This window comes from Carcharhinus amblyrhynchos, chromosome 11, assembly GCF_965287045.1.
Source record: "Carcharhinus amblyrhynchos chromosome 11, sCarAmb.v2.hapA, whole genome shotgun sequence".
NCBI classification, from domain to species: Eukaryota; Metazoa; Chordata; class Chondrichthyes; order Carcharhiniformes; family Carcharhinidae; genus Carcharhinus; species Carcharhinus amblyrhynchos.
The window spans coordinates 15,841,868-15,855,688 of NC_137334.1; the positions used below are offsets into that span (position 1 = coordinate 15,841,868).

A 13,821-nucleotide genomic window follows, 5' to 3' on the forward strand; every position below is an offset into this window, starting at 1 on the left:
TCTCAAAATAAGCTACTCGAGATTGTAGTGAGTTAAAACTATTACTCTTTGTTTTCAGTGACCGTATGCACTCTAAGAACTCTGCGAGCGTTTGGAACACGTCTGCCCTCGACATTTACAACATGTTAACCCTTACTCTACATGTACCCTCAAGTCTTTATCCCAAGTGTTTATATCTTCCTACCTCCCCCTCCAAAGTCTCAGATTTCACAGAGATGGTCTCTGAGGTATCGTGACCAATCTCCCAGATCTTGTTCTGATCTCTTTCTAAGCCTAGGACATGCTGCACTCTTCCCTCTGTCAGTATAAGTGTGCTTCACTTAGATGGCTGTAGAGCTTTATTTTGTATTTTCTTCTTTATCTCCAGCAGGATCTGAGTATTAAGCCCAAGTTTCTATTTACTCTCTTTCTAAGGATATTAAGACACTATGGTTTCACTTTAAAATTCCATGATCTATTTCAATCCTATATGATCTTGATTGTACCATTCTTTCAATTAGGAAGCCTTCCATCTGTTGACCTCTGCTCATGTTCTCTCACTTGGCTTCAGCACTGGTAACTTTAAGCATAGACTTATGAGCCTGTTTGTTTCGCTGCTCTTTCTTTTGTCATTTTATCCCCTTGTGGTTGTTCAAAGTGAAATTTTGTTCTCGTTCCTGTTGCTGAGTTGGAAGTTGTGTTCTCAATCTCCTTCTCATTAACAACTCTAATAGTGGATGCCATTTTGTAATGGTAAGGTTTGATAAACTCAGCAGTGCTAGATGGTTCATACACGTCTCTTGGTCATTCTACTTAAGAATAAAGAGGTGAGCTGGTTACATGAATAAATCCATATTCCTTTGCAAAATTTTGGAATAATTCATCAGCAAATGATGGACCATGATAATGTTGACACCGGTGTCTGGGATGCCATGTGTTGCATTAACTCTCTCCAGTGATTGAATGACTGCTTCTGCTGTGATGCTGTGCGATCGATTCACTTCAATCCACTTTGACAAGTATCCAGTGACAACAAAAAATATCTTTACATTAAAATTGATAAACCCATTCCCAGGTGCTCCCATGTCCTTGAACGAAAAGTAGATGGGCATAGTTGTTCTTCTTACTCTTGACTGTTCACCACACACGCAAGACAGTTGGAGATTATTTCCTCTATAGAGTGAGTAATACCTGGTCCCAAGACTGATTTCTTGCACATTTTGCCATTCCTAAATAACTTAGTGAATTTTTTGAAGAATATCAAGTCGAAGTGCGTGCAGAATGACTTCAGTTTGTGGTTTCTTGATAGAGACAATATGAATGGGAAGTTACTTAAAAATGCAAAAGGGTCTTCCAGGTGTAAACTGACACCCCTCAACTCATTTAAAAGCTACTTGAAGTACTGTAACCCGCAAAGTCGAGGACCAGGGGCTAGAAGCTGCGATTAGAATGGGTTGCTAGTTTTTTATATTTTGGCTGGTGCTGATACGATGGGCTGACTGGCCGCTTTCTGTTCTGTAACTTTTCTATGGTTAACCCTCATCTATCAAGTTAGAGTTCAGGTGGAACTACATTGAAAGTCAAAGGCCAATTCTTGACAAAGTTGAAGTATAAAGATGGAGAAATCACTGAATCTTTCTGTTCAAGAGTCAAGAATGCTCTTTACTAAACAGATAGGCATGCTTAAAATTGAAAATGACCTGTAAGGTGGATGAAGGATGCCTTATTTCCTGAAGTCGTCATCTTTGCTTTCTTCTTACCAAATAAATCACTTCACACTTTGCTTTTGAAATTCCTCTGCCACTTGTCCGTTCATTCTACCCACTTATCTATGTCCCTCTGCAGTTCTACATTACCCTCCTCATAGTTTACAATGCTTCCAAGTTTCTTTCAGCTGGTAACCTAAGATTTAAGTGAGGGATTTCTGCATTGTTGAAGTGCTGTCATTTGGTTGTGGGTCCTACGAGGACCTAAAGGATTCCTCGGCACTATTTGAAGAATATTATTGGAAATTCATGTCATGCTCTGGTTAACAGTTATGCTTCAACCAACACACATTAAAATAGATCATCTGAACATTTATCATCATGCTGTTTTCTGTTAGCTGCCACATTTATAAAACAATAATTACATTTAACGAGTGTCTAATGTGAATCTGCATGTAAGCATTTATGCTGGAATGTCTTATATAACAGCTGCTTGATAAAAATATGGTTCCAATGTCTACTGTCTAGTAAATGCTGTAATGTGAGTATTATATTCCAAGCCCAGGTGTTGCTTGCAACCATTCGTTTGCCTCCATGCTGCTTCCAAAATTGCATTCCAGTCCTTGATTTTCCTGAGAGAATATTCCCAATCTTGAGCTTCAGCCTGCCCACTCCTCAACATGCGCTCCATTTCCCTTTATTTCTTCCAAACTAAAGCTTCATGATCCTGGTCCCATCTGTCGTTGTCCTCCTCAATTCAGGCCATGTCCATTCCCAGAAAATAATGAGATATTAAACAACTGAACTCAATTTCCTGCCCGGATAGTTTGACGAATTTTTGTGCTTCCCTTGATTTTGTTTTTGACTTGCGTTAGTTCCCATCACTCTTTTACTCCTTTCTGCACATCTTCAACATTCTTTCCTTTTAAAAAGAAGCCTTCCCTTTTCTAACTTGCTCCTGTTGACTCTATAATGGATGGCATTGGTTTAATTGGCAGGAGGATTTCCTGGACTTGACTGTGGCTGTGAAAGGTGTCAGTGGACTGGAAGAAGCTCTGTGTACCTTCTATGTTGAAGAAGAACATTTTGACAATGACAATCTCTACCAGTGTGGAAGATGTGAGAAACTGGTTAAAGCAACTAAGGTAAGCTTGCCCCAATACCCTAAAAGTATTTATTTTTAGAGAGGATGAGGGCAATTTTAACCAACTTGCTAAATGGGAAACCTATGGAATCAGGTGAAAGGATGATTTTACCCAACACGTACGAACATTCCCAATATCAGTCATTGACTGCGATGGGGAGTAAAATTGGAGTGAAGTCTTGTGCAAGGTGGAGGAACACCACCTTGAGGTGAATTTTCCTCTTCCGCCCACCATGGGAATCGTAGCAGGTGAGGGGCAATCCATGGAAAGGTCTGTTGACCTCAGGCAGGATTTTCTGGTTTCGGGGTGATCGGGGCCAGAAACCCCACTCCTTATCCTCCGATTGGGCGGTCTCAATGTTGAGTTTGGCAACTTTAGTTTGACCTTTCTCCTTCATCTTAACTGCACACGCTCTGCCGCCGCCGCCCCCCCCCCCCCCCCCCCCCCCCCCACCCACCCACCCAACCCTTCTCTTTTACTCTGACACATTCTCCGTCCTTTCAGTTCCGACAAAGGGTTTATGATTCAAAACGTTAACTTGGTTTCTCTCCTGATAGATGTGGGTAAACCTGCTGAGTTTTTCCCAGCATCCTCTGTTCTTGGTTCAGATTTCAGCATCTGCAGTATTTTGTTTATTTTAATGTTTTTGTGTCAATTGTTCAGTGTGGATTTTTCAGCTTGAGTTTTGCTAATTTGCCAGAGAATAATGACTCAATTCTAGTAGAAACCAATAAAAATGTGAGCAACATCTGGACTTAGAAAGCAGAGACTGATAGCCAAGTTCCGCACACATGAGGACGGTCTCAACAAGGATCTTGGGTTCATGTCGCACTATCTGTAACCCCTGTGACTTGCCTGGGTTTGCAAAACCTCACTTACTGTACTGTCTGGACACAATACATATCTCTTTAACCTGTGATCAGTGCTCCTTCCACTCACATTGTCGGCCACTTTAAGACTTGAACAGCAGGTTAGGTGTAAAGATTTGCATTCTAATCAGTAATCTCTAAACCGTCTGTGCTTTATATGCTCTGTCAGAGGCCAGACCTCTCCATTTACCTGACGAAGGGATTAACTCCGAAAGCTAGTGAGTTTACTATCAAATAAATCGGTCGGACTTAAACCTGGTGTTGTCAGACTTTTTACTTAGAGAGGATCTCCAGGGAACACCACTCTGGACCTGAAAAATACCCAGTCTAACTCAAATTATCTCACAAATGAGTAATATAGTACATGAATTTCAGTGCTGATACAATGCCAAGTACGTAAGCACGTATGTCCCACTGAGCTTGGATTGTACCAAATAGCATGTCCCTTCAGCTGTTTGCAGTAGACAGGTTACTGACTGCAATCAACTAGCCATGCTTACAAAGCTCAAAATGTAATCTCTGATGCTGGACATGATTCTGTGATTGGGCAGCACTTGCTGAACAATGCCAAATGTGCTAATAATTACACTAACACCCAATTTAAGATTGCTTTAGGCTCACTATTATAATTCAGGTCAGAAATTCCAAAGTGTTTTATGAATTTGGCTAGGGTAAACAGGAGATGTTTCACTTCAAGCATGATTCGACTGACCAATAGGAAGCTTTTCTCAAACAAAGTTTATTTAAGAATGTAGTTAACATGTATAGAAAGAAAATTAACAAATTTTACCAATTATAAGAATAAAAATAACCATGATATTGTATAGCCCTTAATGAATATAGGAAATGTCCCAATCAAACAAATGTCCCTATACAAGACCCTTTCCACAGGTACGGTACAGAAATTACAAATGCTCACGTGATGCTGGAATTTGGTTCTTTGGTTGAATGCTGCAGCTCTTGTGATGCAGACACAGACAAGCTTGGAGTCAGAACATTTTCCCGAAACACCAGGGAGATAACACCAACAACAAATTTTCTACTGCAGGAAGATTAGGATACATTGCTCCCAGCTAACAGAATTTCCAAAACCAGGGAGTAAAAGAGAGAAACGCTGCTTACCATCTAATGTCCACCCCCTTCTAAACTGAAAATGAATCCATAGTTTATTTTTTCTGGGGAGGAACCACCTGACTTTGACTTGTCAGTCAGCCTTCCCTCTCACAATGCAAGATCAAAAATAAATCCCGGAAAGTACCTGAGGCCCATAGTAAAAATAAACAAAATGCTATTTAAGCCATTGAAGCAGCAGTAAAAGGATTTCTCCAGACAACCGGGCAACAAGGAAAAAAACTGAAGTTGTTATAGCTGCAGAGAACATGATTAAAATAAAAATGTTTAAGGTACACTAACATCATACTCACAATGTGGCTCACTTACGCTTGCTTGAAGCTACATATCTTTATACACAGAGATCTGACCGTAGCAAACATAGGGAACATGTTTAGGTATTGCATTTTTAAAAAACTAAACAAAGGATGCTAGACAATAGTACCCTAGTACATTCTCCATGGTAATGCCTCGACCAGTCAGAATCACCTTTCCAACCAGTCAGGAAATTGTTGCTATCTTTGAAATTTGGCTTTCTTGTGTTTGTCCTGATGAGTGCAAGACGAAAAGCTTCAATAGCATGCTACTTTTATTTCAGCAATGTTCAAGTTCTGTACCACCAAAAACATTTTAATAGTTAGTGAAGAATCAAATTATGTTTGTTTAGGGAGGCATGGTGGCACAGTGGTTAGCACTGCTGCCTCACAATGCCAGGGACCCAGGTTCGATTCCCAGCTTGGGTCACTATGTTCTTCCCATGTCTGCGTGGGTTTCCTCCAGATCCTCTGGTTTCCTTCCACAGTCTCAAGATGTGCTGATTAGGTGTATTGGCCATGCTAAATTCTCCCTCGGTGTGCCTGGAGTGTGGTGACTGGGGGATTTTCACAGTAACTTATTTGCAGTGTTAAAGTAAGCCTACTTGTGACACTAATAAATAAACTTAAACTCAATTAAGAAATCCTGAAGCTTGCTGATGTGTTTCATTTCCACTGCAGGAAGCCAGTAGCTTTGTAATAGATGTAATTCTGAAAAGCAGGTTTGATATGTGGTATGGGTCCACATGTGCCTGTGTTTATTTGTTCTATGCTTTTTGTTTCGCAGGAAGCGAAGCTACGGCATCTCCCAACGTTCCTCACCATTTCGTTGCTGCGTTTTAACTTTGATTTTGCCAAATGTGAACGTTACAAGGAGACTGGATCCTACTCCTTCCCAGTCAGGCTCGATATGCGGCCCTTCTGTGAGCAGGTGGGTTGCAATTCCTCCTTCACTTCTGATAAGTTTCAAGATTTTAAGTGTGGTTGACTCTGGTGATACCATAACGTCTTACAGTGGACAATTTTGTTTTCTTTTTGCTGAGGGAAGTTGGTGTAAAGTTTTAGGTGCGATGTATCACTAACCAAAACCCAACATCTCCTGTGCAGCACAGCAAATTTATGCAATGAGCAACTGTGAGATTCACCCCTGCAGCCCATTTACTGCCCTAGGGCATTTCAAGTTTGATTGTTGGTCTGATTGCCGTCAGAGTAGTCATAGAATCTCAACAGCTGGCCTCACTGTGTGTGGGCATCAGTGTGTAGCACTTTAAGGCTGGCATTCAGCTGGAATACTCACAAATAATAAGCAGCTGAACATGCTGGTGGTATATGAAGGCTACCAGCGTTTCCTGATTTTTAAATGTCCTAAAACTGCAGCAGGCGACGGTGCAGAGGGACCTCGGGGTCCTTGTGCATGAGTCCCAAAAACCCAGCTTGCAGGTGCAGCAGGTGGTCAGGAAGGCGAATGGGATGCTGGCCTTCATAGCGAGGGGGATTGAATATAAAAGTAGGGAGGTCTTGCTGCAGCTGTATAGGGCATTGGTGAGGCCGCAGCTGGAGTACTGTGTGCAGTTTTGGGTGCCGCACCTGCGCAAAGATATTTTGGCCTTGGAGGGAGTGCAGAGGAGGTTTACTAGGCTGATACCGGAGTTGAGGGGGTTGAGCTATGAGGAGAGGCTGAATAAACTAGGCTTGTACTCGTTAGAGTTTAGAAGAATGAGGGGAGATCTCATTGAGACGTATAAGATGATGAATGGGATGGATAGGATAGAGGTGGAGAGACTCTTCCCGCTCAAAAAAGACAGTAGGACTAGGGGGCACAGCCTCAAGATAAAAGGGGGGCGGTTTAGAACGGAGTTGAGGAGGAACTTCTTCACTCAAAGGGTGGTGAATCTCTGGAATTCTCTGCCCGTTGAAGTGGTGGAGGCTGCCTCGCTAAATATTTTTAAGACGCGGGTTGATGGGTTTTTGATAAGAGAGGGGATTAAGGGTTATGGGGAGAAGGCGGGAATGTGGAACTGAGCAGCGACAGATCAGCCATGATCTTATTGAATGGCAGGGCAGGCTCGAAGGGCTAGATGGCCTACTCCTGCTCCTATTTCTTATGTTCTTATGTACTCATTCTGTTCCATAAATTATTTTTGTATAACAATTTTTTTCAGCCGAATCGTCACTGCCAGAGGCTTTGGCCATTAGTGTGTGCCCATGATCTTCCCACAAGATGGGCTCTGGATATTGGATGTTATGAGCATGTAGAAATATGCAGCTACTTTGTATTTGTCAAAAATTCACATGAATAGGATGGGAATAGAGGGATATGGCCCCGGGAGGTTAGGGGGTCGGTGCAGGCTTGGAAGGCCGAAGGTCCTGTTCCTGTACTGTCATTTTCTTTATTCTTTGTACTTCCTAAGCCTCTATAATAGGAACAGAACTGTGCAGCTGCAGAATGACTCAGGCTTACTTCCCTCAGAAGTTCACTGAGGCCAGCGCAGCCTTGTCGAAGATCATGTGGTAAATACCTGTGGCCAATGCATTTTCTCCATGACGATAGAGGCAGCACGATGGTTAGCACTGATGTCTCACAGTTCCAGGGACTCGGGTTCAATTCCAGCCTTGGGTGACTGTGTGGAGTTTGCACATTCCCCCCATCTGCATGGATTTCCTAGGATGCTCCGGTTGCCTTCCACAATCCTACGATGTACAGGTTAGGTGGATTGCCATGCTAAGTTCCCCATTATGATTAGATGGATTTGCCATGGTAACTGTGTGGGGTTACAGGAATAGGATGGTGAAGAGGCCTGGGTAAGATACTTTGTCAGAGAGTCAGTGCAAGCTTGACAGGCCGAATGGCCTTTCTGTGCTATCAGGATTCTACGATATGGCTGGAAAAAAAACATGCTGTGCCATATAAATGTCAAACAGGGGTTTATCATTCCCTTTGATAAACCACTATTTGACATTTATATGGTGCAGCATATTTTTTTTTCAGCCATTCCCCGTATCGTTCCCTTTGATAAACCACATTACTACAAAAGAAAAAATCAAGAAATAGTGCTGGTCTTCAGAGACATGCAAGGAAGGTTAACTGACTGTTAAATTACCCCTTAGTGTCCCAAGATGAGTAGGTTAGGGGGATTAGTGGATTATAGGGATAGGGCCTGGATGAAATGCTGTTGGAAAGTTGGTGCAGACTAGATGGGCTGAATGGCCTCCTTCTGCATAGTGGGGATTCTGTGATCCAACTGCTCATATTCATGCAAGTATTCCAGCTGACTGGCATCTGATTGTTCATCTTGCTTGGCTAAGGAATGGAAATGGGGCATAAAAAGCAGAAATAAAACATTTTTTATAATGAAAAACCTTCCTGTTGAAGGCTATTCGCTTACTGGCATGATACAATCATTAACTGCAACAGGGGCATCCTGTGTCTCAGCTGTGTTGCATCAAAATGCCATGATTACACCTCCTCCTAGGTTAATTACTGTCCCTATTTATGTTAATCCATATCCTTCTGTTAAGAGTCTTCAACACTCGCTGTTAAATCGTTTAAAAATAGAATAGGCAACCGAGACCAGAGGGATGGTAAAGTTGATCTTTTTCTCGATGATTTTTTAATGTATTATGACTGTGAGATTTTCATATTAAGCAGCAAGTTAATGGTCCTACATCTCAATGCAATTACTAATCTAACAAAGGGAACTTTATTCCTATGAAAGAGGGATAAATGTAGAGGACTTGCCTTTATAGGTTGCCTCATTGACTCTTTACAAGATGTTTCAAAGGTCTTTAGTAGCAATGAATTAGTTCAAAGTACAGTGGGAGTTAGTGATGAAATAATGCCTGCTTTGTCTGCAGGAAGATGCTACAAACTGAGGTGAATGGTAAGATTTGGTTGTGTTGATTAAAAGTGGAATAGGACACCGTGAGAACTGTCTGCTTATCTGAATAATTCTACAGGACCTTAAAGATCCACTTGTCCTCCTATAATAAGCAGGAAAAAAATCTCAGTATACTATCTGAATTAAGGATTGAGTCCTCTGCTAATGTAGATGGCACAGTGGTTAGCACTGCTGTCTCAGTGCCAGTGACCCGGGTTCAATTCCGGCCTTGGGTCACTGTTTGTGTGGAGTCTGCACGTTCTTCCCCTGTCCGTGTGAGTTTCCTCCCACAGTCCAAAGATGTGCATGTAAGGTGCATTGACTGTGCCAAATTTTCCCTCAGTGTACCCAAACACTGGTGGTGACTAGGGGATTTTCACAGTAACTTCATTGCAGTGCTAATATTTGTGACACTAATAAATAAATTTTAAACTTTAAAAAAACATGCACAGTAGTGCACTGAAATTACTTATGCCACGAACTGGGACGGCACCCCAGTACCAGTAACTCAAAAGAATGGTTGTATCAAAGGTATCCAGATGTCCTTTAACATGTAGTACTTCCCATACTAGTTACTGCAATGTAAATGGGGGACAAGCTACCTTATAATATTTTGTGGTTGTACAGTCCGTTTTATCAGTGGACTGATACCTCTAAATGTTTTGAAAATATGCACGTTATCGGTGGTTAGCGCTGCTGCCTGACATTGCCAGGAACCTCGGTTTGATTCCTGGCTTGGGTCACTGTCTGTCTGTGTGGAGTCTGCATGTTCTCCCCGTGTCTGTGTGGGTTTCCTCTGGGTGCTCCAGTTTCCTCCCATAGTCTGAAAGACGTGCTGTTTAGGTGCATTGGCTGTGCTAAATTCTCCCTCAGTGCACTCGAACAGGCGCCAGAGTGTGGCGACTAGGGGATTTTCACAGTAACTTCATTGCAGTGTAAGCCTACTTGTGACGTAATAAATAGATATTTGACGTACAGCAAGGCTTGTGCCGTATTTTCCAGGCAGCTGCATGGTCACACAGGTGCAATTATGCGGGAATATTGGTAAAGGTGAATTTTTATTCTGTTGATGCCAGGTTTTGGTGCATTATTTTGCCTCAATCCTACTTTCTGCTCACAATCACATCATTTCAGTCAGGGTGAGCTTAAGCATTCAGATTTGCTGTTTGTGGGAGAGAACAGCACTCAGACAGGGTGGCCAGATTTCAGGCTGCAGATTCTTTGTGTCTAACTTGAATGCCATTCTGGCAATCTCCTGTGGATCTTCTCCACTGAAATCAGCAGAATAGTGCCAAGTTGTGGGTGAAGTTGCAGATGAAGGGTCTCTGTAGTAGCAACTCTACAGAAATTTTTATATTCTCATCAGGTTGCGGAATCTGATTCTCAATTACGACCTTTTCCCCACCTCAAATGTCCTCTTCAAAGTTTTCCACGGTAAAGCAAAGTTGAAATTGCTATTCATTGGTTTCTTTTCATCAATTGTGATTTATTAATATCATAATCAATGCTCCCAGTCATGTTCATGAAGTCAATCATCATCCATCATCCCTCCTTGCCTTTGGAGCCTGATCTACTTGGTGTGATTACTGTAAAACAAGATGCAATCACTTGCTGTTTTCAAAGAATGAGAATAATGTTGCACAGAAGGAAACCATTTGGCCTGTCATGCCTGTGCTGGCATTTTGGCAGAGCTATCCAATTAGTACCCCCAGCCAATGCATTGCTGCATTTTTCCCCATTGCACTATCACTTTGATAAATTCTCTTTGGAATGTTACAGTTGAATCCACAATCCAGCACTAATAAAAATGTCCCCTTCGATTGCTTCTGATTCTTTTGCTACTCATCTGTTCTCTGCTTACTGAGCTTTCTGTCAATGGAAACAGTTCCTTCATGCTTCTGAAAAACCCTTCGTGGCTCTGAATACACTAATCAAATCTCTGATGGAAGGAGAGCAACCCTGGCATCTCCCACCTGTCCCATGTGAAGTTTCTCATCCATCAGAGTATTGTAGTAAATCTCTGTGGCACCCATTCTAAAGCATTGACGCTCATTCTAATGCGTGGTGCCCAGCTTTGACATTAAGATTGAGACTTAACTAAAATGTTATTAAGGGTTAACTTCCTTGCCTAGGTATTCCATTCTTTGTTTCTGGGAAGGCTGGGACCATTCTGCAATGTGAAATTTCCCTCAGTGCAAAATAGGAAAAAAACCATTGGTTTATTTTAAATTATGATTTAAAATAGGGTATAAAGTAATGAATATTAAGTAAATGTTGATCATACAAGCTCTGTAATTCCCTCCCGAATCTCTCTGCATCGCTTTCCTTTAAGACACTCTTTAAGACCTATCCCTTTTAGTCACTGTTTTAATATTTACCTTTGTGGCCTGGTACCACGTTTTTATCTGATGGCGTTCCTGCAAAGTTTCCTGGGACATTAAATGTGCTTTCTGAATGCACGTTGTTACTATAAAAGCTTCTACAGACAGTGAAAATCTCTTCATCTTTCTTGTCTTGTCTCACAGAATGACCTGCCAGATTCTGAGTACGAGTACGAACTCTTTTCTGTAATCATCCACAAAGGAGGTTGTTATGGAGGGCATTACCATGCTTACATCAAAGACATTGACCAACTGGGCACCTGGTTCTCTCAAGTGAGTCTATTACTTTAAAAACAAATTGTTGCTCTTCAGATACTTAATAGTATTAGTGAACACCTTCAACCCTTTATTGAAAAGTAAGGTGTTTATCCCAAAAAGTGAGTGTCTTCATTAAACTTGTTATCGTAAAATTTATATTAAAAGTGGATAACGTATAATATTTCTTGAATATGTTGCAATGTTGTCATTGTGCTACCACCCATTAATGTGGCCGATCCAGCAGTTTGTCTGTAATATTCCTGTATGTTTTCCTAGCCACCTATGATATATGTATTCCTTCTAGTTGACTCAAATTTTTTTAATGAAAATGTTTCAATAGGTTCCAGTTGAAAAGAAGGTTCTGAAGATAAATGAGCCTGTGTCCTCCAATCAGTTTTTAAATGTTTCAAAGATTTTGTTCCTTTTCATAGGAATATGCATCAATTGAGCCTGTCTTTCCATTCATTTTGAGAACTGCAGGTTGACATCTCAGTGCCATTTACCCAGCTTTGCTTCATATTTAAGAATATAAGAACTAGGAGCAGAAGTAGGCTACCTGGCCCTTCGAACCTGCTCCGCCATTCAGTAAGATCATGCCCGCAAGCTGACCATAACCCTAATTCCTTTACTGTTCAAAAGTTTATCTACCCTTGCCTTAAAAACATTCAATGAGGTAGCCATAACTGCTTCACTGGGCAGGGAATTCCACAGATTCACGATCCTTTGTGTGAAGAAATTCCTCCTCAACTCAGTCCTAAATATGCTCCCCTTATTTTGAGGCCATGCCCTCTAGTTCTAGTTTCACCTGTCAGTGGAAACAACCTCCCTGCATCTACCTTATCTATTCCCTTCATAATCATATACGTTTCTATAAGATTTCCCCTCATTCTTCTAAATTCCAATGAGTACATTCCCAGTCTACTCCGTCTCTCCTCATAAGCCAACCCTCTCAACTCCAGAATCAACCTAGTGAATCTCCTCTGTACCGCCTCCAGTGCCAGTATATCCTTTTTCAAGTAAGGAGACCAAAACTATGGCACAGTACACCAGGTGTGGCCTCACCAGCACGTTATGCAGCTTCAGCATAACCTCCCTGTTTTTAAACTCCATACCTCTTGCAGCGTAGAACAAAATTCCATTTGCCGCCTTAATTACCTGCCGCAACTGCAAACCAAATTTTTACAATTCATGCACAAGGACACCCAGGTCCCTCTACACATCAGCATGCTGAAATTTTTACCATTTAAATAATTTATTTTGCTTTTATTCCTACCAAAATGGATGCCCTCACATTTACCAACATTGTACTCCATTTGCTAGACCCTTGCCCACTAACTTAGACTATCTATATCCCTTTGCAGACTTTCAGTGTTCTCTCCAAACTTTGCTCTGCCACTCATTTTAGTGTCATCTATGTATTTTGACGCACTACACTTGGTCCCCAACTCCGAATCATCTATGTATTTCTTCACATCCTTGTTCCTCCTCCTCCAGGTACCATGCTCTAAGGGAGCATTGGTGACCATGAGCTTCCATTTGGATTGGTCCTTGAATATGCTTGACAAAGGATTGGATTGGCTTGCTGTTGTCTTCTACAGTGAAGACCAACCTCTTGGTCTTTGCACTTGCTATCTTATTGGAAGCATTTACAGACTAATAATCAACCAGTTTGGCCACGTTATGAATACAACTTCCACAGCCACCAAATCCCAAAGCGGGACTTGAACCTGGAACTTCTGGCCGGGAGGGAGGGACAGTACCCATTACACTGGGTTTGATTCCCTTTAATGCCCTGACTTAATGTTGGGTCCATTCATTTGTTCGAATAGACAAGGCGACAGCACTTGGTATGAGGTTTAAAATGGTTTTCTCTTATTGAATGAAAACTTAAAAAAGCAATTAACATGCGAGAAGAGAGCGAACTTTGAGACTGGCTTGACAGCCAGGCCCTGTACAAAAGCATGTACTGAGATGAGCGAAACCTGAGAACTGAACGGAACTAAACGTGTACTGAAATGAAAACATATATTTCAATCCTTATCTTGTTATCGGGAGTGTTTTTCACATGCTGGCAACAATTCTCCCAACTCCCTCAGAGCACCCCCTGACCCTTTCTCCCCCAGCCTGGCCCAATCGCTGACTTCCCTCTTTCTGAGACTCTTGCTCTCACAATTTACCATG

At 41.7% G+C, this 13,821-nt stretch overlaps 1 protein-coding gene across 6 annotated transcripts in view; it reads left to right on the forward strand.

Annotated features, from left to right (window-relative positions):
- Positions 1-13,821, forward strand: part of usp40 (ubiquitin specific peptidase 40) — a 132,753-nt gene that overhangs the window by 34,617 nt on the left and 84,315 nt on the right. For all 6 annotated transcript variants that reach the window (XM_080198609.1, XM_080198606.1, XM_080198607.1 and 3 more), the window contains 3 exons: positions 2,684-2,830; positions 5,911-6,054; positions 11,527-11,655. In XM_080198609.1, coding sequence (XP_080054735.1) covers positions 2,684-2,830; positions 5,911-6,054; positions 11,527-11,655 — 420 coding nt within the window. The remainder of the gene's footprint in view (positions 1-2,683; positions 2,831-5,910; positions 6,055-11,526; positions 11,656-13,821) is intronic.